Source organism: Chlamydomonas reinhardtii, chromosome 9 (genome assembly GCF_000002595.2).
Source record: "Chlamydomonas reinhardtii strain CC-503 cw92 mt+ chromosome 9, whole genome shotgun sequence".
NCBI classification, from domain to species: Eukaryota; Viridiplantae; Chlorophyta; class Chlorophyceae; order Chlamydomonadales; family Chlamydomonadaceae; genus Chlamydomonas; species Chlamydomonas reinhardtii.
Window position 1 is genome coordinate 3,159,861 of NC_057012.1, and position 22,560 is coordinate 3,182,420.

General features: G+C 63.3%; 4 protein-coding genes across 5 annotated transcripts; all 4 read right to left on the reverse strand.

The window, feature by feature from the left end:
- Nucleotides 1-8: 8 nt before the first annotated feature.
- Nucleotides 9-3,105, reverse strand: CHLRE_09g387134v5 (uncharacterized protein). The gene is made up of 10 exons (XM_001694979.2): nt 2,803-3,105; nt 2,621-2,686; nt 2,327-2,491; nt 2,034-2,141; nt 1,775-1,842; nt 1,580-1,622; nt 1,346-1,403; nt 1,059-1,095; nt 816-873; nt 9-582 (listed from the first exon to the last, which is right to left on the reverse strand). Exons 1-10 carry the CDS (start codon nt 2,884-2,886, stop codon nt 487-489), a joined length of 783 nt encoding a protein of 260 aa, XP_001695031.1. The 5' UTR covers nt 2,887-3,105; the 3' UTR covers nt 9-486.
- Nucleotides 3,106-3,208: 103 nt separating this feature from the next.
- CHLRE_09g387171v5 lies at nt 3,209-7,325 on the reverse strand. Of its 2 annotated transcripts, none has more exons than XM_043065426.1 (12): nt 7,041-7,325; nt 6,784-6,882; nt 6,498-6,533; nt 6,352-6,404; nt 6,094-6,210; nt 5,783-5,882; nt 5,373-5,495; nt 5,014-5,076; nt 4,745-4,807; nt 4,328-4,447; nt 3,942-4,019; nt 3,209-3,780 (listed from the first exon to the last, which is right to left on the reverse strand). In XM_043065426.1, the coding sequence occupies exons 1-12, from the start codon at nt 7,074-7,076 to the stop codon at nt 3,736-3,738; spliced, it is 933 nt and encodes a 310-aa protein (XP_042921070.1). In that variant the 5' UTR covers nt 7,077-7,325; the 3' UTR covers nt 3,209-3,735. The 2 variants fall into 2 exon arrangements, with proteins under 2 accessions (XP_042921070.1, XP_001695032.1); XM_001694980.2 differs by having other exon boundaries at nt 7,041-7,205.
- A 401-nt stretch (nt 7,326-7,726) lies between these two features.
- Nucleotides 7,727-13,005, reverse strand: CHLRE_09g387208v5 (uncharacterized protein). Its single transcript, XM_001694981.2, has 6 exons — nt 12,574-13,005; nt 12,164-12,255; nt 10,876-11,847; nt 10,369-10,497; nt 9,801-10,112; nt 7,727-9,662 (listed from the first exon to the last, which is right to left on the reverse strand). The coding sequence occupies exons 1-6, from the start codon at nt 12,860-12,862 to the stop codon at nt 8,949-8,951; spliced, it is 2,508 nt and encodes an 835-aa protein (XP_001695033.1). The 5' UTR covers nt 12,863-13,005; the 3' UTR covers nt 7,727-8,948.
- Nucleotides 13,006-13,194: 189 nt separating this feature from the next.
- CHLRE_09g387245v5 (uncharacterized protein) lies at nt 13,195-22,509 on the reverse strand. The gene is made up of 18 exons (XM_043065427.1): nt 22,222-22,509; nt 21,681-21,752; nt 21,281-21,349; nt 20,784-20,927; nt 20,347-20,491; nt 19,806-19,951; nt 19,270-19,414; nt 18,820-18,957; nt 18,375-18,463; nt 17,472-17,563; nt 16,961-17,107; nt 16,598-16,786; nt 16,147-16,225; nt 15,855-15,986; nt 15,486-15,545; nt 15,047-15,116; nt 14,562-14,667; nt 13,195-14,186 (listed from the first exon to the last, which is right to left on the reverse strand). The coding sequence occupies exons 1-18, from the start codon at nt 22,468-22,470 to the stop codon at nt 13,961-13,963; spliced, it is 2,298 nt and encodes a 765-aa protein (XP_042921071.1). The 5' UTR covers nt 22,471-22,509; the 3' UTR covers nt 13,195-13,960.
- Between the last annotated feature and the right edge of the window lie 51 nt (nt 22,510-22,560).

The following is a 22,560-nucleotide window of genomic DNA, read 5'->3' on the forward strand; positions in this document are numbered from 1 at the left end:
AGCTGCGTTATTCTTATTGCATTTCATATCAGTACAAGCGACATGTTTGACATGTGACTTGTCACAGCATCATCGTCAAGCTTAGTCCCTTGCCGCTTGAGTGTGCGTGCCCCATGCGTACATTTATCGCGCGCAGGTACGCTCCCCTTCCGCTATCGCCACTGCCACCTTCCTGCGACCCGCTCATCTGAGGAGCCAGAACCGGGCGCGACACGTTGCCATGCTACACACAGCTTTCCCTAAACGCCCATTGAGGCCAAACATGCCCGCCGAGCCGCCTCACAGCATACCACACTGCGTTGACCCTTATCCGCACCAGCCAGCTCCTCCACGTCCAGCGCTTACACCTCACAGCCCTGAATCAAGTTGACACCCAACAACACAGTTGCCACAGCTGCCCGTACTGTCTCATTCCCGGTCCGGCACAAGGAGCCCGCAGGAGACCGAGCTGCACGTGGCGCCATGGGCCCCGCTGCCGGCGCCTCGCTACCGCGCCGCCACGTCTGGCCGCATGTGCGCGAACGGCGCGACCGCAGCCATAAAAGTGCGCCCCGTCCGCCCGCTCTTGTCCACCACAGCGATCTGGTCGTGGCAGGAAAGCACAAGGAGAAAGGATCTGGTTGTGTGCACGATATTGGGGTGGAGGGCCGAGCGCACGGTCAGGGCGTTCAGGGCGAAGCTGTTCGGCTGTCGCAGTGCGCCGCTTAGCTGACGCCGGCCCCTGGGCCCGTGGCCAGCATACATCCGTGAGAGTGACTGCCTGCTGTGCTCTTAGCCGGCACGTGCCCGCCAAGTGCTCGTGCCCATCCGCTTACCTCCAGCTTGCCGCTCTGCAGCCCCGCCGGCGTGTCCAGGTCTGTGCCGCTCACGTACCTGCGCGGAGCACGACAGCGCGGTGCGGTGCGGTGCAATGCGGCGTAGCAACGGCGAAGATGAGCGTGGAGAGATGTTTCAAGGGACGTCGGACGTGGCGCTGTTGCATGGTGACCGCACAGCCGCAGTGCTCTGATGCCCCGCCTAACAATGCTGGAAGCTACAACCAGCGGTGCGGCACTCACTCGAAGCAGTCGTTCGGCGGGATGATGGGCTGCTGGCCTGTAGTACGCACAGTGGGGGCGAGTACAGAGGAGCGAAGCGGGGTTTGCGGGTGTGTGCTAGGGTTAGATCACGGCGGCGTTTGAGACTCCCCCTGCTTGGCACCACCTGGCGCTCGGGGGCCCCTCTTTCAGAACCTTCTGCCATTCCTGGCATAAAGTCCCTGCCGGCAGTCCTCTGTCAGCCGTGCACGGCGGCGACTCCGCGCGAACACGTATTCAGCATGCACCGTACAAGTTAGCGTGCTCACCCACAACGGCATTGCCGGGGATGTGCGGCACGTGGACCACCACCGTGCCGCGATCGTTCTGCAAGCAACACGGAAACGGAACTCAGAAAGCATAAGTGCGCAAGCAACCTCACTGCTTTGTTCTGTTCAGCATGAGCATATGGCTGCGTGCTGTCCTTCGCGCACGCAGCAGCAGAAAAGCCGGCAGCCGTCCTCATCGAAGAGCAGCCCGAGCCCCACCCCTCCGGTGCTAACCTTGATAGTCCACTCTCGCCCCATGAGCTGGATTGGCTCCTCCCTGCATGTGTGGGCCAGAACCCGGCATGCAGCCAACATCCTGACGGCCGCCACAACACTGGGCCACCGCTCGCAAGGTGCAGCGCGACGCTGGCGACGCACTGAAACCCTGTCAACTATGCACAACGTCAGGCTGCTTTCACACGAGCTGACCTGAGGTTGGTGACTCGTATCCGGTACGAGAACAGGTTCTGGTGCCGGCCCGTATAGGCCATTCCCGACTGCATAGGTGCGGCCGTACAAAGGGCGCGGGCGCGGATGTGGGATGTTAAGTGTGAACCACATGAGACCTTGGAAGCGGCGGCGCACGAATGCGCTCACGTTGTCGTGCTTGGATACGGTACCTACGTGCAGGCGCCCTCAGCAGGGCAAAGTCACGCGCACAAGATCAACCGCACACGATCAACCGCACCGTGCTGAACTTGGATGTGGCGTCCACCCGCACGCCGTCCGTCACGGCGCTGGAGCTGCAGCGGTGCAGGTACTGCTGCTCCAACAGCCCCCGCAGGCACGTGAGCGCCTGTCGGGTTAGAGCGGCGGGCGGCCTTTGTGATGGTGGTGTTGTTGGGTGCAGCCTTCCGTGCGTGCTTTGCCTCAACAAACAGCAAGGAGCCTACGAGGTGCTACGTTGGCAGCCCGCAAGGCACCTGCACCTTCCCTGCACTCACTACCTCCGCGCTCGCTGCCTCCGCAATCCACACGCACCTGCCCCACCAGCCGCGGCACATGCTCCGGCGCCGCGTCCGCATGCGCGCGGAAGTTGTCCCGCACCGTGCGCTGCAGCGCTGTCCCGTCCAGCTTCTCAGCGCCCGGGAAGTGGCGCAGCACCGATACGCCCCCCGGACCCAGCATCTGGGCCAGAGCGTTGCCCTGTCAGATGGGGTATGGCAGCGCGGCGACGGGGGATGAGCCGGCGGTGATGCACGTTAGACAGGTGTGCCCGGTCCCTGGGAGAAGGCAACTTGGCAAGTTGCAAGTTCCAAGTCATCCCTCGCTGACCTGGTATACGAGTCCTGTCTCGCTGTAGCCATAGTTGCCCCACTGGTCCGAAACGGGCTTACGGATCTGCCGTGCGGGCGCGTGGGAGGGCGCAGGGGAGGACAAGGGCCGGAGGTCAGGCCAGGTGTTGCGTGGGGTTGGTGCTCCCGACCGCCCGTTTCCAAATCCGCGACCTCAATTACCTCTAGCTCTTCTCCTCGCTTCTTCATGCGAGCTGCTTGTCGCATAAGCGTCCTGTACACCGACACCACCGCTTTTCGCGACATTCTGGCGAGCGCGGTTGCCTATATGCTAAAGACTATTCTACTCAGATTGCAGTGACTGACTGTACATGCACAGCGCACAAGACAAGAGGGTTTAGCAAAGGCGTATTGTTTCAGCTTCTGTCGCCACGTTACAGCTCTGTAATCAGCAGCACCGATCGGAGACTGTGCATTTGGAGACTGTGCTTTGCTGCGAATATGTATGCCATTCACGTGCAGGCGACGAACTACTCTGCTTTGACTGGCATGAACCATGGACCGGATACACGACTGACCCCCTGCTGCTCTCCCTCTCCCCCTCCCCCGCCCGTTCTGCAAGCCCCGCGTGAGCAATTCGCTACAGCCTTTGTACCGGCACATTGCCATTTCGAGTTTACGCAATCAATAGCCGATCAGATATCGCGCCATGGGGATCTTAGTAGCGTCAGCAAAACTTCATTTAAAGCTGCTCAAAAGTGACTCTCCGCCTTGCAAGCTACCGCCTTGCCTTCCTGCTGGGCAAGCCCTGCACTGCCTCGCTCCTTCACGCATGCCACGCCACGCTCTAATGCTCGTTGCATCCACAGCCTGCACCCATTTCTTTGCGGCCAATCACTGCGTTCACTACCTGCCCCCGCACAGAGAGCACGTGTGCGTGCCATCCCATCACGACCACACCCCGCCCCCGTATCGTACGGGTCAGCACTAGCCATGTTCAGCCCCAGCTACGACCGGCGCTTCCACATCTCGTTCACAGGCACTCTCATCCAGCTGCATGCTGCTCCTGCGCACGCACTCGCAGATCGCTCCTCAAACCCCTGCACCAGTCAGCTCGCCAACCACTTCGCCGACCACGAACGGCCCCGCTTCGCTTTACCGGCCGCGCATCTCCTTGACCGCCTTGTACACCTCATCCTTCTGCAGGGGGGCGAAAACCAGCAGCAGCAGGTAAGAAGAGCCGCCGTAATTTCCAGTCAGTGCGCGCGCTGGTGGTTTACCGCCCTGCAGTCGCGCGTCCGGTGTGCTGCCGCCGCTCGGTGGCTTCGGTCTGACCCTCATGCCCGCACGGCCACACGCACCTTAGCGGCGTTGGGCTCGAACACGTATTTCCGGAGCGACTCCTTGATGGGCAGCAGCTCCGGGAACTCACCCTCTATCTGCAAGACATAAGAATCACGTCCGCAAGGGCGGGAAAGTGATGACCACACGTAACTCAGTGACATTGCTAGGCAGGGGCACACTGGCGTGAACAGGCACGCCGCTCCCTCGTGGCCCGCGGCCGTGGCTAAAAAGCTTCGCGCCCATCTGGGTCCAGCGCTATCACCTGCCGCCCGAAACCATTGGCGCAAACCGCCCCTCAACCATTCTCCCCCGTTCCTACTCCCAGCTCCGTCCCGGGTCCCGCCCCACCCTGCTTGACCCCCCCCCACCCCCCCACCCCTCGCCTCCGACCCCCCGCCCTCACCCGCGCCGTGTCCAGCAGGTTGTTGGAGCGGGGCGCCACGATGACCTTGGCCTGCTCCTCCACCGAGAAGTTGGACCAGGTGAACTCGGGGTCAATGTACTCCTTGTACATCTCAAGGATCTGGATGAGGGATGAGGGGGCACAAGGGGGTGTGCCAGGCATGACTAGTTAGAAAAAGGGGAGGGGGCACAAGGAGGGGCAGGACGAGGCAGGATAAGGCGCATGTCCTGGAGCAGGAGACACTGCACGCGTGCAAGCCTCTGCCAGCCCCCAACCTCTTGCCCCCATCTGCCGACATGGCCCAGCCACTGCGGCCGGACAAGCCCTCAGAGCCCCCCACGCATCCCTCCTCAAGAGGGCTTCACAGCGCGACCCGCTGCCAAGCCCCAGCCGCATGTGCCGCCTCGCTGCACTCACCTCGTTGTGGCTGACGGCGCCGGGGTTGGTGAAGTTCATGATGCCAGTCAGGCCGCGCTTGGCCTGTGTGGTGGACGAGGCGCGGCGGGGCGTGCCAGGCAATGTGTTATCACTTAGTGCACACCAGTAACATCCCCAAGTGCCCGTCTACGTGGCAGCTCCCTGCGTGCCGTTACCCTTTACAAACCCCTCGCCCCCCCTCTCACCCAAACCAGCCCACCCTATTCCGTCGTCCCGCGTCCCTCCTCCCGCCCCCAACCCCCACGTACCATCTCCAGGGACATGGGCAGAAGCTCCGGCAGCACAGTCATGCTGTTGGGGATGTTGATGACCTGCACGTGGCGGCAGCGAGAGACGGCGCGAGGTCACATCATGACAGTAGCCTACGAGCTTGAGTCCCACGTTTTGGCTGCACCAAGCTACACCCTGGGCGTGTTGAAACGGACATAACGAGCTGCCTAACACTGCCCGACTTGTCTGATTGCTTCGTGCCGACTGGCCCGCTGTGTGGCGCCACCCACCTGCCAGGCCCCGTGTGCTCCGCTAGTTTGGCTTGGTTTTTTGGTTTAGTTTGGGCTGGTACTTATAACTGTCCCCGCTGCGACCGCTGTCACGCTCTCACTCTCACCTTGTCGTACTTAATGATCTTGGTGATGAAGTTGCGAGGGTAGGTGAGGTCGGCGATGATGGGCATGCGCACGCGCAGGGTCAGCACGTTGTCGTACTGCTTGATCAGGTCCTCCACGATGGCCTGTGGTGGTCACACGACAGGTAGCGGCAAGGTGGTGTGTGAACGTGCCCGCAAAAGGTCTGTGTTGACAGCTGGCCGTACAGGAGAAACGGGCCGGCCTGTCGCGCTCCGTCCTGCTCTGCTCTGCTCCACACCAGGCAAGCTCACAACTACACCACTCTCCGACCATCATGACTGCCTAACCACTGCCCCCACTGCCCTCTTTAGGGATTGGAATTACCTTTAAACCCCCCCTCCGCCGCGCCGTGCCAAACCGCTACCCAGCTCCCACCGCCCGCAGCCCCCACCTTAGTGTGGCTGTAGTAGGAGCCGGTGAAGTTGGGCTTGTCGGACTCCTTGAAGCCCTTGCCGCTGTTGACCGGGAAGTCATCGTCGTAGTGGAAAATGCTGCGAGGGGGGCGAGGGCGGCGGGCCGGCACCTCATCAAGTGTGACGCGATGCAGTCATGCACGGCATCCCAGCGCACGAGTGGGAACAGCAGGACTGGTATCTCCTGGTGCTAAACACTGCGAGGCGACCCCTGTGAACCAGGCGGCCCCATCCCCTGCCCTTGCCTGCACCGTCTGCTCCCAAACCCGCCCCCCCAGCCGCCACCCACCAGCCGGTGCCGTAGTAGGTCATGTGGATGCCGCGCTGGTTGCACACGTCCGCCAGGGTCAGGCAGCCAATCACGTTGGCGCGGATGGTCTCCAGCTTGTGCGTCTCGCACCAGTCGCTGCAGTGAAAGCAGTGGCAGCAAGCGGCCTTAGTTGCGGGGCAGCAAAAGGTAAAAGTGGCGGAGCAGCAGAAGGTTAGAGTTGTCGGTGGTTGGAAGGCAAAGCCGACACCCGAACCCAAGCGCAGTGGGTGCACTCACACGTTGGGGCGGCCAGTCAGGCCGGCCGCGTTCAGCACGTGGGTGGGCTTGTACTGCAGGGAGCAAGCGCGAGGCAAGGGGGCAAGCGGTGAATAGGCGGTAAAGGGACTGGCGAGTTATAGACAGGACAGGTATCACAGCCTCACCTTCTCAATGTCCGCAACAACGGCAGAGCGGTCCTCCTGCGAAGTGGTGCGAGGTTAAATGGATAAGCGTCAGCAGCCAACATGGAACAGTGGCGCTGCGGCGTGCTGCAACGTTCGTGGCGCCGTGATACGTGACACGTTAGTCGGGGTCGGGCGGGAACTGGCGCGGGAGCTACTGCGCAACAGACGTCGAGGTGCCGCGCGCAGCCCTAGCCCCTTCGCCTTTGGCCTGTGGCGGCCCTGACGTTAAGTGCGGTTTTATCCTTCAGCGCAACCTCGCGCTTACCATACGCGCGTCCGCGAGGTGGAACTTGGCTCCCTGCTTCTTCAGCTCCTCCTGCAGCAGGCCACCGATCCAGCCCGACTTGCCGAAAAGCAGAAACACCTGCACAAAGGAAAGGGTTTGTCAACTCCACCGCGAAGCGGGCCGACTCGCAAAACAACGATCCCCAGCATCTCGAGGTAGAGTTATCAGCTCGAACCTGCCCGCTGGCTAATCAACCTAACAGTAAGTACACAGTAACACATACACCAGGTACTTACCGGCTCAGCAGCGCCGTTGGTCTTGTCTCCCGCCATGTTTGTGAGTTGTGAGTTGTGTAAGGGAAAACCCCGGCTTGGTTGAAGGAGAGCTATGCGTGCACGCTTTGGTGCGTATGTGCTTCGAGTATACAGCCCACCCGCCCGGCCAGGCTGCATTTCACTAGGACTCAGGAAGCCCGATCGCTGCGCTATGGGCGGGACCTGCGCTTTTCTCTTGGCGCCTCAATTCTTCAAGTGCGCCACAACATGTACATGCCCTTTCGTAATATTTTTCAAGGGCAGGCCGATTAGCTCTTGCCGGGCAAAAGTGGCACGAGGGCTAGAGCTGGGCAGTCGCCCCGCCCCGACGCCCCGTCAGGCCGCTCGCATCCGCCTCCGCTCCGCCCGCCTCCGAGGCCTGAAGCCCTTCCGTAATCCACCCGGCAACCCTGCACTCTGTAATCAACATGCAAATGTGCCTAGCAGGTGAGGGTGTAGGTGGGTGCAGACTAACCAAGGTGCAGCTTGCATCGTGCAACAGCCTCGCGCTCATCGCCCCCCTGCTCCCGTGGCCATAACGCGATGGCTCACAGCCCACCGACCACCCACCCGCGGATTGTCACCGTCCGGCCGACTGGGGTTGTCCGAGGCTCTCTCGCACTCGCCGCGTTCCCACACGAGTCAACGATGTGATTGGCTTGTCTCAGCTGGTCTCAGCGTTACATAGGCCGTTACAAGGCAGGACCGACCCACACCTTGTCAACATGGCGTCGCCTCAACGGCGCGAAAATCCCGAATCCCCCGAATCCCGAACGCGCCCCATCCTTGGCCTCTGAGCACGCATCTGGCACATACCGGTAATCCCATATCCATATGTCCACGGCCCCGTCCCCTGAAAAGGGTCCATCCCAAAAGGACTAGTCCAATCAGTGGTACAGCAATGGTCGCATAAAAACGCCATGCGCCCAACCCAAGCGATCCATTCCTGCGTGCCCTGTACGGACACAAGCTGTGCCGTGTCGTGATGACGATCAGCGGAATCAAACATGCAATGCACAAGCCGTGCCACGCCCGGATGGCGAGAATCATGTATGGGGGCACAGTGGCACACCATAACTACCCATAGCATCATTGCATGTGTCAGACCTTTTATTGTCCACCCGCAAGCTGAAGCCGTCCGAGCAAATCTGGAATCACAGTTTCAGGCTTCTAGTGATGCACCTTCGCGATGCAGGTCGCGACGAGTGATGCAACCCCCAAATAGCATCTGTGCCTAGTGTGATGCATGGTCCTGGCGTCGCAGCAGGTTATGCTAATCTCTGCTTCTAGCCGCTACCGGACTGGCATTTCCTCCAAATTGCCATGCCCCAAATATGCCGTCGAATCCATGTGCCATTCATCGCCGTACGTGTGTCAGACAGTCTTCCCCACACATCCCCTGCGGAGGTGTACCTGCACTGCACCAGAGGACCCGTCAGCTCTCCCGCCTCTGAACCAGCACGCCGCGCATCATGCTCCGCACCGCCCGCCCCAATCTCATTTTCCTTGCAGCGAAATTTCCCTCCGCATCCGACACACACCTTGCCGCACCGACAAGCCGCTTGGCTGCCCTATGGGTGTGCGCTTCGCGTCCTAGGTACGGACTAAAGCTGAAGTAGGACGCGTTTGCCGCAACCCGAAGATGGTCCCCCCGAGAATGCGCAGTCAGAAACTCCTTCGAAGAAGTGTAATCACAGACCCATCTCGCCCCCACTCAGCCGCGCAAGAACACACTCGCCCTTGCAGCTTGCGGGCAAGAACACACTCGCCCTTGCAACTTGCGGCCAATCCAGCACTGACAATTCGCAAGCCATACCCTCACACAAAAATACTGCAAGAACAATGCACGCACGCAGGCAGGTACACGACCTGCCTTATTACGGTACCGCCCTAGGCACACTCCGCCACTCCCATGGCGAAGCGCACGTGGCCATGCACACGGCCGTGCCCGTGCTGCAACCCGCCGCCGTTGCCGTTGACATTGTCGTTGGCCCCGGCAACCGCCAGCGCCGCCACTGCCATGTTGTGCGCGGCGGCCGCCTCTGCCTCCGCTGTGGGCACGGTGTCCAGCGCTGTGTCAAAGGACGACCCGGCCCGCACAAGCCCCTCCCGGCCCCGGTGCACACTGGCCTCGTCCCGCAGCGACAGCGCACTGCGCTGCACCGACGACCGAGGCACCTCAACGGCCTCGCCGCCGCCGGCGCCGCCGCGGTTGCTGCCGTCCATGCCACCCGTCCGCTCCATCACCGTGGCCAGGCGCTGACCCCCAGGCGAGGCCGGCGGCGGTCCGCCGCTGCTGCCGGTGCTCATGCCTGCGCCGCTGCCTTGCCGTGCAAAGCCCGCCCCGCCACCATTCCCAGCCGCCCCTGCTGCCGCCAGAGTGCCGGCAGCGGCGCCTGTGCCCGGCGGCCCCGCAGGCGCTGCGGCGCCAAGGGGAGGCTCAGGCCGCGTGTGGCGGCGCTCGCGCGGCACGTAGGGCGCGGTCATGCGGCCCCCGCGCAGCGCCGCCCAGTCGAAGCCGGCAAACCAGGCATGGCGCATGACGGACGCCACGGTCTGGGGCCGCTTGCTGGGCTTGGCAGCCAGCATACGGTTGAACAGGTCCTGTGAGCCGGCATGTGTAACCATGTCAATACGTTTTGCAGCGACATTGCCAAAGCTACAAGTTACACACTAGCATATTCGCCAGCGTGTGCCAAGCCTCTGTCCACTGCCCCATACCCCGAGGCCCCGCGCACGCACCTGCAGCTGCGGGCTGAAGCGCGGGTGCGTGGGCGGCCGCCAGCCCTTCTTCAGCACCTCCTCCGGCCGGTCCGTCACCACGCTGCCCGTCAGCACCTGGAACAGCGTCGCCGCCGCCGACCAGATGTCCGCGGGCACGCCGTAGCTGCTGCGCGTCTTGCTGCTGCCGTAGGCGTACACCTCGGGCGCTATGTAGCCGGTGGTGCCGCAGCAGCCCACGGTCTGGCCGTTGGCGTCCAGGGCCACGGTGAAGCCCAGGTCTGCCAGCTTGGCGGTGCCGTCCGAGGTCAGCAGTAGGTTGCTGGGCTTGATCTGTGGTGGGGCGTGTGGTTTGTGTGGGGGGGGGGTGGGGGGGGTGGGTGGGTTGGAAGTTGGGAGAGGTGGGCGAGGTGGACGGGTCAGGGCGTGGAGTGGGAATGGCGCTGCAGACAGCAGCATAAAGAGAAGCGGCGCGCGGCGCACAAGAGGGTGCGCGACAAACGAGCAACAGCACGCCGTGCTATCCGCCGTTGGCTGCGCGCGTCCGCCTTCATTATCAAAAAGAACCCCGCGGCCCCCTGTCGCTCACGTCTCTGTGCAGCAGTCCGTTGTTGTGCAGGAACTCCAGAGCCAGCAGCAGGCAGCCCATGTAGTAGCGCGCGCTGGCCTCGCTCATCAGCAGCCGCTGCTTGTTGGCGCCGCGCCGGTCCTTCAGGGACTGCGCGAAGAGGGGCCGAGCGAGGAGGCCACAACAGGAAGGCAATGGTAAGCGGGCGTGCAGCGAGGAGCCCAGCACATGCGCTGCTGCTGTCGGAGCAGCTACCGCTGGCATACTCACAGCTGCTACCCCTCTACGGGTTTGGGTTCAGTTGCTTTGGGTTCTGGAGTGAACTACCCCCCCCCCCCGCCCCACAACTAACGTCCGGTCACCGCAAACAGTCCTGTCCCCGGACCCAAACAACAGCAACACACACCCGACCCTGAACTCCCCTGGCTGGGTCTTGGTCTAGCTGGGTTTGGAGTGACGTTTACCCCCCCCCCCCCGCTTTTCCGAACATCCTTGCCAACCCCCCCTCCCCCCGCCGCGTACACTTACAATAAGCATGCCCGCCAGGTCACCGCCCTCCGCCCACTCCATGACGTAGCTGCAGTGCTCGTCGCCGTCCTCCACGAACCCGAACAGCCGCACGATGAAGGGGCACTGCTGGCAGCGGTGCAGCTGCATCAGCTCGCGCTCCTGGTTCCAGCCCAGCGGCACGCGCTTCACCGCCACAATCAGCTGAGGGTCGTTCACGGACGATGCGCTCGCCAGCTGCGACCCCGAGGCGGCCGCCTCCCCTTCCGCGGCCGAGGCGTCCACGGTGGCAAGGCCGCCTTCCGCGGCCCTTGGCGGCGACTTCGCCCCCGGGTCCAGCTCCGCTGTGCCGGCGCCGGGCCCTGACGAGCCGGAGGTGGCCGATGAGGAAGACAATGTGGCTGGACTGGAGCCGGTCGCCTCCTCCGCCATGGTGGACCCGGCAGAGCGCTCCGCCACCGGCAGCTGTGTGCCCGGCGCCCCGCCGCCACTGCCGGAGGCCTGCTCCGCCTGCGCCTCGCCCGCCCCGGGCTCCTCCGGTAGCTCCGGTACCTCCGGCACCTCCTCCATCGGGCCGCCCGTGAGGCTGGTGGTGCGGCTGCGCTGCCCGAAGGCCGCGCCGCTGCTGGCGGCCCGCTGGTGGTGCGTCCGCTGCGACGGCGCGCTCCCGGGCCTCGTCGCCGCTGCCGCCTGCTGCTGTTGCTGTTGCGGTTGGGCGCTGCCCGATTCTGAGTTGCGGTTGCTGGTGGGGTTGCTGGGGGCCGACGGCCCCAGCGGCATACTGCTGGTCGCCAGCTCGCGCTGAGACATGACGTGTCGCGGCATGGCGTGGCCGGCGGCGGAGGCGGTGCGTGCTGTAGCGGAGGAGACGCCGCCGCAGGGCAGGCGCGACATGGGGATGCGGCACAGGTTGACGGAGCCGTAGGCGCCCTCACCCAGCGCCACCAGGGGCTTGATGTCGCTCTGATCGATGCGGTCCAAGCACTCCTGGTCCTGTGGTGAGACAAAGCGCCAGGTTATGAAGCGGCATCGTAAGTGCCTCTGCGGTGGCGCGGTAGGATGGCCAGCGGTCGCGTGCGTGTACGGGTGCTAGGACCCCCTGGGAGTACGCGGTGCTAAGCTACCTTACCCCCAGGAACCCCCTGCAGATCCATGGTCACTTTGCTTACAATGCGCAGAGGCAGTTCTGAGCATAGTTGCGCAAGCGGCGTGTGCAGAACCCGGCACAGTGGCCCGCGCCTGGCCGGCATGCCCTGCCCACAACCCGCTGGTATCTGCAGCGCCCCGCCCTGTGTAGCAATGCATTTACCTGTGGCGTTGCTGGCCTCCAGTGTTTGTGCGACCAGTCCTCTATGAGGAACTTCACTGCCTCCAGGTCCGTCAGCGCGCTGCGGGTGCGCTCTGCGAGGGGTCGCCCGTGGTGCAGGGCCACGCCTCAGGACTGAACCCCAGTCGCGGCGGCAGACCCCAGCCGGTGCATACGCCTAGAATACAGCTGAAATACATACATGCGCAGCTGGCCCGGCGGCCTGGGCCGCGCTCCTGTTGTGCGCAAAGAACGCAGCACCCTACCACAGCCAAGGCGCACCCGTCGCGCGACAACAGCGAACATTTCAAAACACATTGCTTTACACTAAGCACGCGGCGAAATAGGCTTCCCGCCTGCCGAGGTGACGCGTGTGCCGGGGCCGCAGCATGAAGCACCCTTCGCGCGCTCACCCATAACCGGCTCCATCGATGGCCGCAGGGCCGTTGCTCCTCCATCATTGCCAGAGCTTGCTAGACTGGAAGGAGGAGTGCTGGCAGCCCCCAAGGGCTTCTTCGGCGAGTTCAGCGACGAGCGCGACGAGCGCGTGGACAGCCGCTTCCAGGAGCGGCTTCCAAATTTGCTGCCACCGTGCGCCGTGTCGTTGGGCGTAGTTGTGGTGCTGCTTGTGTTCAGGTCCTCATCATTGTCAACTAGACCTTTAAGGGAGCTACCCGAAATGCACCGCGCAAAGAACGACATGATATTGCTGATGCGGCCTCCTAGGAGGCCGGCCGGGCTTAGCTGCGTAAGCGCATTCTTGGGGTATTGTTCGGGTGTTGAGTTCGGTCGCAACTGTGGAAAGAGGTCCTGGTGCCTTTCCTTGCGTTATTGTAGTTAAGAAGTATCAAGTTGGTATAATGGATATGGCCTGTGCGAAAAAGGCGAAAGCCGGGGGCCGAGTCCGTCCATGGAGTGCAGTCACCTTCTTGCATCAGCTGCTTACACTCGTCGCGCGCCGTATCGCCATACACATACATCGTGCTGCATTTAACAATTTGGGACGGCTGGGAGCTACCGAGGGCGTGTTCCGGCTAAACTTGCCCTTGTCGACGGTTTTCCGGGAGTGTCTGCTGAGGCACAGGTCGAGCGCCCTGCACGATGCGGATAGCAACTGTTTGGACGTCAATGTTTGATGCCTTATTCGGCTCTAAGACTGTGAATTGGAGTTGAGGCGCGCGGGGCACATGTTTGTCAGCGTCCGACTAACACCTCGGCCCCCGCACCATCCACCAACCGCCACTGCGACAGGACGTACCAACGATGCCAGCTGGCCTTGAAGCCGTTAGCCCGTTACAGCCTATTGACCTTGGGCAACTGCCAATCCGGGCCTTTCGACACACCACGGTAATGCGCCAGCCCTGCAACCTCATGCCCTGCACACGCCTGCACACCCCTAACCCGCACTTGCGCCCTGCAGTGCCCTCCCTGCTGCACATAGCATCTGACTGTAGAGGCACCGCTGCATAAGACGTACCACCCCCCTCCGCCGGCGGGCACACATGCCTCCGCACCGCCCAATGCCGCTGTCCACATGAGCCCCTGACCCACTCGCTGCAGCTGCGCCCCTCAACGGGCCCGCCACCCACCGCCAGGCCTGCCAGGCCCTTTCCCCAACCATCCGCCCAACCCACGGCCATCACCTAATCGCCTAACCAGCTAGCCTTGCGCCTCCTCCTCCTTCGCAACTCTCCATCCCTCTCGAGCCCTTCTCACGTGTCTGGTAGCACTCAGCAGCAGGCACCCGCCCCCCCAACTGCCTCGCCCCACAGCCCTATGGCCCCGACAGCTCCTCCCCCTCTACCCGCGGCGCGGCGCCGGCGCCTTGCCTTTCCCCTTCTTGGCTGCGCGCGGGTGCGGGTCCCGCAGCGGTTGGTCCCGCACCCGGTAGATCCGCATCATCCAGTGCTGGCTGGTGAACACCTCCTCGAAGTAGTTGAGCTTCACGTTGAGTCGGCCGATCTGGTAGCCGCGCACGCGGTCGATGCCGCGCTGCCCCGTGCTCAGCTGGGACTCGTCCGCGAAGCTGTCAAGGAAGGAGTTTAGATACCAGCCCAAGAGGGAGAGGGAAGTTACATTCATGATTAATTAAAAAGAAGCAAAGTTGTAGGCAAGCACATTGGTACAGGGGAGGAGAGGCAGTTCATTCCAGAACCCAGAGCAAGGGGCGGAGGGCGTGTGGAGGGTGTGTGTGTGTTGGGGAACAGAGTCGAGGGGTGGAGGCACAGGGGCGGCAAGCCGAGCACCTGCGCCGGCCTGTGCGTCCCTTTGCTACAAGACATGCGTGTATGTGTTTCTTGTTCCTGTGTGCGGATGACTTGTGGATGTCACGCAATCCTCTAGCACTGCAGCAGCACAGCGCCTCTACACCCTCCCAGCACCGCCGCATGACACCCCTCACTCGTAGTATGACAGCTTGTACATGAGGCTGTTGAGCATGGTCTTCGCGCCGGCGGCGTCCACCCGGTAGTCACCGTCCGGGGTCAGGTAGTCCTTCTCCTTGATCTCTGTGTGGGGGGGAGGGAAGGGGTTACATTCATGATAAGCTGAGAGAATGGCACACGGTAGGCAATCTTGGGGGAGGGAGGGAGGTGGCGTTGAGGCAGGCAGGGAGGCAGGCAGGCAGGCGATAAGACCGGCGCAAGAGGCTGGGTTGCAGAATGCAGGAGGAGTGGGGTGCGGCGTGCGGGTGCAGAGAGCGGCGGAGGGCGGCATGGCAGCCAGTGGGCGATGGGTGATGGCCCGGCAGGGCAGCAAGGCATCCCCACACTCCAATGACACGCCGTCGACGCCGCAGCCATTCGCTGCTTCCTGTGTTACCCGCCAGCCTTCCCAGCCCACCCACTGCCGCCCGCACACCCAGCCACCCAGCCCACCCACACTCGCCTGGGTACACGCCGCCGCCGATGCGCACCATCCACAGGAACTTGTTGATGTCGTCCGAGGGGTAGCCCACCTGCACGGGGGTTGCAGCCACGACTAGTTGGGGGGGCGGGTCGCAGTGCTTCCCAGCTCCAAGGATCAGGACGCGGAGTTCACGTGCAGCCCGCAGCACCAGCGGCCGCGCCACTTCCATCACACCGCCGACCCACCAGGCAGTGGTGCAGCAGCTGCATCTGCCACGGTGGCTTCTAGGTCCGCAGCCCCCATCGCAGCGGCACGGCACGGCCCGCCCCCGCACCGACTCACGAACCCCCCCTCCCCCCCCCCCCCGTGGCCGCTCATGTGGTAACGGCTTCGTCTGCAGTCTTCAGTGCATCCTGTACCGCTTTTCCAAACATCCCTGCAACCCCCCCCACACACACGCACACGCCACGCTACGCACCAGTCCGCCAAACACCACGAACACGTACTCCACATCCAGCGAGCGGTAGATCTGCCATGCCTGTGCGCACGTGTGCAGGCCAGGTGCGGCAGTGTGGAAGTGGGTCAGCGCGTAGCGGAGGATTGCGACCGGTGCACACGGCATACGAGCCTAGTTGGGAGCACAGCTTTGATGTTGGTTGCCACAAATTCAGTGCGTAGTCAGCTCTGTGACACGCCCGAGCAAGCAGCTCACCAGCCCATCACCGAACACACATGCTGACATGCACATTCTTTGCTTTTACCCACTCTGAAACAAACACACACACACACACACACACACACACACACACACACACACACACACGCACATGCACACACACGCCCGCACCTTGGCCTCCGGGCTGCTCATGGCTCTCCCCACGGTGGCGATGTGCGAGGTGTTCCAGGTGTTGTTGTCCACAATGACGGTGCGGTTGGCCATGGCGGTCGTCTGGTAGCCGTAGTCCCACCAGCTGGCCACCTGCGTGCGCACGTGAGCGAGTTCACGACACTTTGTGTTTTTGCGTGTTCTTGTGACTGGGTTATGACAGCAGTGCTTTTTGCACTGGGTGGTGTCAGGACAGCCCTCCCCCCCTGCTGTGGCTGCTTTCCCTTTACCCGCCCTGCCTCCGCCCGCCCACCTTGGCGTCGGGGTGCGTGTTGTGCCGCAGCCAGGCGTAGGCCTCGCGGAAGTCGTCGAACACGTAGTAGCCGCCGCCCCTGGAAGTGGAAGGCAGTGGGATGCGGTAAGAGGGGATGAGGAGGGGGGTTACATTCATGATTAATTAAGAAGTGAAGTCGTAGGCAGGTACAGTTGCAGCGTAGACGCGGACGAGGAGGGGGGAGGGAGGAGTGAGCGAGGAGCAGGGGAGCAGGGAGTGAATGGGGCGAAGGGCGGGCGCGACGCGGGTGGGGATCAGGTAGGTGCGGCCAGGCGTGCTCAGGGGCGGGTGTCAGCACCAGAGGCACCACCGGCGGGGGACAGGTTTTCGGTGGAGTGCCCCGCTGCCGTGCTCATGCTGCTGCAAAACACACGTCATCCCCCCCCTTCCAAAAAACAGGCGCTCCCTCCCCACCCGGCACGGCACTCACTGGCGCGGCGACTGCAGCACGATGGAGGGCGAGGAGTACATGTCGGCTGAGGCGTGGATGCAGTGCACCACGTACAGCCCCAGCAGCACCAGCACCATGCCCAGCAGGCCATAGCTCACCACCGCCGGCAGCGCATACACCTTGGCGGCGGCGGAGGAGGAGGAGGAGCCTGACTTGCGTGACTTGGACCTGTGCGGGCGATTAGGAGGGGCTGAGAATGAGAGCGGGTTGAAGGCGGGTTGACAGAGGTATGTTGGTCGTGAGGTGTCGAGCTGTGAGCGGTGAGGTGCGTTGTGTGAGCACAGGGGAAGGCAGCCGTGTATCCTGGTCTAGCTCTCCAGCTCGCGCGGTCGTGGCGCTCACTTCTTCTTGGGAGTGGCCTCCTCTCCGGCCGCCCCCGCGGCGCCCTCCTTGGAGCCACTGCCGCCCGCGCTCGCGTCGTCGCCGGCGTCGCCCTCGGCGGCGGCGGTGTCTTCGGAGGAGGGGAACAGGCTGAACAGCGGGCGGCAGCTGCGGGGTAGGGGGGTTACATTCATGATTAATTAAGAAGTGAAGTCGTAGGCAGGTACAGGTGCAGCGTAGACGCGTGGTTACCGATGTCCGTGAGGGGGAAGGGATGGAATTTGCAAAGATGGTTGGGAAGGCGGTCCAGGATGCACTGAGGACTGCAGAGGCTGATGAGAAGTAGAGCGCCTATGGGCCAATGGTTCAGGAGGCAGCAGGGACACGCAGGTGCGCAAGGTACCACCAGCCGCATCAGCCCATCACAACGACGTACCCCTGGCCTTCCCCGTCCACCGTTCCCTTCTGCCTCCACCCGCCACCCCTTCCACCACCACCCACCGCCCCATCCGCTCCCTCGCGCCCCTCTCACCGCAGCGAGCCGCAGATGACGTAGAGCAGGTCGGACAGCGCCACAGCCGCCAGGCAGCACACCGCGGGGGCCAGCACCAGCATGAGACGGATCTGACCAGGGCGGGAGGGCGGTGGGTGGCGGTGGCATGGGGGCTTATGAGGACCAGATCAGAGTATGCACTGGGCTACATTATAAGCCCCGGGCGAGAGGTGGTGATGGGATGAGGCGGTGGGGCGGTGGTAGGTTACTGGGGACTTGGGGGGCCAGCAGCTACGGCCTGCAAGGCTGCATCTGCACGGCCGTGTGGGCGCCAGCCAGCACCAGCTCCGGCAACAGGCCCCCAGCACCCGTCACAGGCCTCACTGGCCCTGCCCGGCACCCTCCAAAGACCCACAGCCCGTTCCCCTTCGCCCACTTCAGTCCTGGGAGTGGTGAAGTGAAGCCACTGCCCCCCCCCCAAACAGATGGACCGCATGGGCGCGGTGGGCACCGACACCCGCGCCCATGCGGCCCATGCGGCCCGCATGGTCCATGTGCCAGGACAACCCTTGTATGCCCCTGCCCATCTCCTCAACCCGCTGCGCCATCGCCTGGAATCGCTGGAGGGTAGCCGTGGTTACAGGTGGGTATAGCGTGTGATTTGAGCAATAGCCTGGGGTGGGCTGGGTCCGTGTACGCGGCGAGCCTGGGTGACGCGAGAACGCCGAACGGCGTTACTTGCTGCTGAGTCGACGACCCAAGATGCCGCCGACGGCCAGATGCATAAGACTGAACATCGCCAACAAGAACAAGAGTATGCCCCTCTCCTCCGCGCTCTACGGGCTCTGGGTTGGCAAGGGTTTACTGTGGGATTGGAGTGAACTACCGCCCCCCCCCCCACACACACACACATACAATCCCCCCCGCTCCCCCACAGCTCACCATGACTCCGCTGAAGTACACAGCGGTGAGGCCGTACATGACCAGGAACAGAGTGGCGTCCGTCAGGCGGCTGAAGCAGGCCAGGATGCCTAGGGGGTGGGAGGGAGGGTTACATTCATGATTGTGTAAGAAGTGAGGGCGTAGGGGGGGGACGGGAGGACGGGAGGGGAACGGATGGGGAATTACATGCATGATTGCAGGGAGGGAAACGGGCACCGGCACGGGTTGTGCGATACCAGCACGCCTTGAGCTGCAGACGTGGCATTGCGCTTCCGCTTCTGTGGCACACACTTGCCCCTCCCCTCGCAACACACTCACACACACACACACACACACACACAAACAAACACACACGGACGCCCAGGCTCCATGCACAGCCACCCCTCCATCCCCTTCCTTCCATTCCTCCCTGCCTCCCCTCCTCCCTCCCTCCCCCCCTGCCCACCCGCAGGCGCCAGCGCCACCAGTATGTGCAGGTCCATGATGTAGGAGCTCCACTGCGGCGGCTGGTGCTCGGACACGGAGGCGATGATGGGCACGAAGCGGGAGGCGTAGGTGGGGTCCAGCAGCGTCATGGAGCGGCCTGGGGGCAGGGGGAGGGGGGAGGAGGGGGTGGGAGGAGAGGTGGGAGGAGAGGTGGGACGAAGGGGGGGTGGTGAGGTTGGGGGCTGCGAGGTCCGCTCACACCAGCCACAGACAGCCAGAGCAAGGAACCGAGCAGGAACAGATTGAGCACGCCTGCCATCTGGGCGGCATCCCACCTGCTCGCGACCAGACACCACCGCGCCATCTCTCGTCCATGTCACGAGCCGCATTCTATCCCACCTGCCCACACCACCCCACCCACACCACCCACCCACTGCCAACACACACATCCCTCGCCAGCCGCACGCACCCGTCCAGCCCAGTGTGGGGCTCTTGCCCACGTAGGCCGCCACGGCGCTGGCCACCACGGCGCCCGCCGCCACCGCGCCGCCCAGCACCAGGGTGGTGAGCACGTAGAAGTGCTTGCGGCTCAGCATGCGCCGCACGTAGCCCACCTGATGGGAGCGGGGAGGTGACGGGGGTTTGCGAGCAGCGGGGCTTGTGGCGAAACGACAAATCATCACGGGAAGCAGGCACGTAAGGCTCTCCAAATGTGGCCCATCCTCCTCCGCCCTGTCGTCGGCACTGGCTGTCTTCAGCTGCCGCGTCCTCGCAACGTTCCAACCTGCCTTATGTGCCTCCTCGGCCCCCTCTGTGTCTCCCCTGCCGCCTGCGTGCCTCCCCATCCTATTCGCCCTCCCCTCCTCCCCTCCTCCAGCATCGGCCACGCTCTCCACCTCGCTCTATTGCATTGGGTTTGGTTTAGTTTGGGCTGGTATCTACAACCCCCCTTCCCCTCCCCGCCCTCCCCATCCCTCCCCTCGCCCCTCTCCCCCCTGTCCCCACCAGCAGCGCCACGTGCAGCACCACGAAGGCGAAGAAGGCCCCGAAGTGCTCGCTCATGAGCACCGCGTTGAAGCCCACCACGGGGATGGAGGCGGACATGGCGGTGCCGATGGCCACTAGCGGCGCGAACGCTACGTAGAGGCGGCCTGTGGGAGGGGGTGTGACATGTGGCCGAGCCCGATGAAATAGGTCAAGGAATCGTCGGGCAGTGAGCTGTGACGAGAGGCGGTGTGGCTGATCGTAGGTGGTTTGGGGTTCCGCAGTGGGAGCAGTGGGTGGCGGCGGTTGCGGATGGCGGCGGCGGCGGCGGCGGTGGGGGGGGCGCTGGCGGCTTCCCTGAGGGGGGCGCGGCGACATTTCGGGGATTGCGCCCCGCGCCACGACCTCCCCACTCCTGCCCCAACCCCCCGCCCCACCATGGGACTCAACTATCCCTCCTCGTCATCATCCCCTTGTCAGCGTCTCACAATCCTGTCTTGGATTGCTGAAGCCCCGCCCCGCCGCCAGCCCCCAGTTCCCAGCCCTTCCGCCGCCTCCTCACCCGTCATCCGTCCGAAGAAGACGCAGGCCAGGCAGTAGAGCGGCAGCAGGTTGATGATGAAGCTGTAGCCGCCCCAGGACAGGACCATGTAGCCGTACGCCAGCACACACAGCACCGAGTCCTTCACGCTGCCTGTGTTGACAGTCTGGGAGGTTTGGGGTGGGAGCGAGGAGGCGCGAGGTGGGAGGGCGGGGTGGGAGGTGGGTTGGAGGAGTGAGGCGGGGGAGGTGGTGGAACGGGGCTGCTTTCACTAGTGCAAGGGCAGTTCCGGTCCCAAGAGTTGAGCCGTTAGCGGGGGCTGCATTCGGCGCACCTACACACTAACACAGACGCCCCCCCCCCCACACACACACCCCCCAACACCCACCCCCACACGCACGCCCACACACATACACGCCCACAACACACACAAACACGCCCCACACACATGCCCACACCTTGACGAACCAGTAGAACACGTTGACCAGCGCGAAGATGGCCACGCCCTCGTTGTCGTAGCTGCCGGCCACGGAGCGGCTGATGTAGGAGGGCACCATGCCCACAAACAGCGCCGCCAGCAGGCCGGCGCCGGGGCCGCGCGCCTGAGGGGGTGGGGGAGGCAGTGGGGCGGGAGGGTGAGGAGGAGGAGGAGGACGAGGAGGGGCGTGCGGGGAGTAGGCATGAGTGGCCTCCCCAAGTGCCTGTGCCCCCAGGTGTATGTTACAGAACCCGCTCACGGCGGCTGCATCGCGCATACCGCTAACCGGACTGCACGCCCCCTCGCTGCCCACCCTTCCCAAACTCACGAAACGCCCTCACCCCGCCTGCCCCCCCTGCCCCCGCTACCCACCGCCCCGCCCCCCCTCGCTCCTTTCCCCCATTGGGTTTGGTTTAGTTTGGGCTGGTATGTACAACCCCCCCCCCTGCCCCCCCCCCCGCCCCAGCTGGCACGCACCTGCGACACCAGGCCGTAGCAGGCCAGGGCGCAGAAGGCCGAGAACAGCGGCGCCGTGAACACACACACCTGCAGGCGATGAGGAAGCGCGCGCGAGGGAGTGAGAGAGAGGGAGTATGTGCGTGTAGGTGTGTGCGTGTGTGTATATATGCACACAGGTGCGGGAGGCTGGGTGGGCAGGCCGGGTGAGCGGGGGCACTGGCCCAGCGCTGAGCGTTTACCTGTTTACCGCCAGCCATCCCTGCTTGCATTGCTTCCCATCACCAACTTGCGGGTAAGTATCGGCTCCTACCAAGTGCCCCTGGCTGCTGATACACAGATACGGTACAATACATACACACGCGCTCGAGACACAAACCCCGCAGTCACACAGATACACACACACGCCCCCACCACGCACCTCCTGGACGTGTATGGGGATGTTGAAGAAGTGCAGAATGCGGTACATGGAACCCGCAGTGAAGATGAGGCCCTGAGAAGAAGTGGATAGGTGGTGAAGAGAGGGCGGGTAAAGGAGATGCGGCTTTGCATACAAATACAGGTAGGTGGAGGGTCGCGATGAGGCGCCGTCGGCTGTTCATATTCGCAGCGGCTTCTTCACATCAACACAGCCACGCAGCCTTAACCCCACATCCTGCATGCTTTCAGTGCCCATTCGGGGACGTCCGCATGGGGCGCGGGGATGCCAGACGACTGGGACTGCTTAGCTGCCTGGTCCCTGTCCCGGGCTTGCTGCGGCACGGGCGCCTGCACACCCCGCAAAGCCTGCCCGTGCTCGACCGACCGGCCTAGCCCACGATAGAAACCCCCTTTCCATGCAATTTGTTTTCACCCGATAAGTGTATGCCGACATCTCAAGTGAGCATCGCGCCAGTCTCCGTCGTCGTTTTGTCCGGTGCCGATGGCAGTGATCCAGCCCGCCTAGCCCGCTTCCGACGCACCGGGTAGACTGTGCCTCCAATCACACGACCAAGCGGGTACCATGTCCGATCGTCGAACCAGTTCCACATCTCGTAGAAGCCCTCTTTCGTGAGGAACTGGGTGACCCGATAGTTGAAGTAGGGGTCGAACTCATGGATAACACTCTCATATTTTACGACTGAAAATAGACGAATGCTAAACGCGAGGACGCATATCCCCACGAGCGCCAAGTACTTGGACGCTTCTCCTACTTTAGCGAATAAACGCATTTTGTCTGCTGTGGCACGATAGTCGCGCCCGACAAGGCTGGGAATAGAAGGGGACTGTCTGGGGCAGAGGTACCAGGCCAGTTCGTGCAT

What these genes read in the sequence shown, in the direction of transcription:
- CHLRE_09g387134v5 (XM_001694979.2), bottom strand. Translation starts at nt 2,886, where the DNA reads ATGTCGCGAAAAGCGGTGGTGTCGGTGTACAGGACGCTTATGCGACAA. An exon ending in AGCGAGGAGAAGAGCTAGAG is followed by an intron (nt 2,687 to 2,802) that starts GTAATTGAGGTC and finishes CCCGCACGGCAG; the next exon opens with ATCCGTAAGCCCGTTTCGGA. An exon ending in CCCCGGCAATGCCGTTGTGG is followed by an intron (nt 1,096 to 1,345) that starts GTGAGCACGCTA and finishes TGCGTACTACAG; the next exon opens with GCCAGCAGCCCATCATCCCG.
- CHLRE_09g387171v5 (XM_043065426.1), bottom strand. Translation starts at nt 7,076, where the DNA reads ATGGCGGGAGACAAGACCAACGGCGCTGCTGAGCCG. An exon ending in ACCTCGCGGACGCGCGTATG is followed by an intron (nt 6,534 to 6,783) that starts GTAAGCGCGAGG and finishes ACCACTTCGCAG; the next exon opens with GAGGACCGCTCTGCCGTTGT. An exon ending in TCGAGCCCAACGCCGCTAAG is followed by an intron (nt 3,781 to 3,941) that starts GTGCGTGTGGCC and finishes GCCCCCCTGCAG; the next exon opens with AAGGATGAGGTGTACAAGGC.
- CHLRE_09g387208v5 (XM_001694981.2), bottom strand. Translation starts at nt 12,862, where the DNA reads ATGTCGTTCTTTGCGCGGTGCATTTCGGGTAGCTCCCTTAAAGGTCTA. An exon ending in ATCGATGGAGCCGGTTATGG is followed by an intron (nt 12,256 to 12,573) that starts GTGAGCGCGCGA and finishes GACCCCTCGCAG; the next exon opens with AGCGCACCCGCAGCGCGCTG. An exon ending in GCTTCAGCCCGCAGCTGCAG is followed by an intron (nt 9,663 to 9,800) that starts GTGCGTGCGCGG and finishes GCCGGCTCACAG; the next exon opens with GACCTGTTCAACCGTATGCT.
- CHLRE_09g387245v5 (XM_043065427.1), bottom strand. Translation starts at nt 22,470, where the DNA reads ATGCGTTTATTCGCTAAAGTAGGAGAAGCGTCCAAGTACTTGGCGCTC. An exon ending in TGTTCTACTGGTTCGTCAAG is followed by an intron (nt 20,492 to 20,783) that starts GTGTGGGCATGT and finishes CAAACCTCCCAG; the next exon opens with ACTGTCAACACAGGCAGCGT. An exon ending in GAGGCCACTCCCAAGAAGAA is followed by an intron (nt 16,787 to 16,960) that starts GTGAGCGCCACG and finishes TCGCCCGCACAG; the next exon opens with GTCCAAGTCACGCAAGTCAG.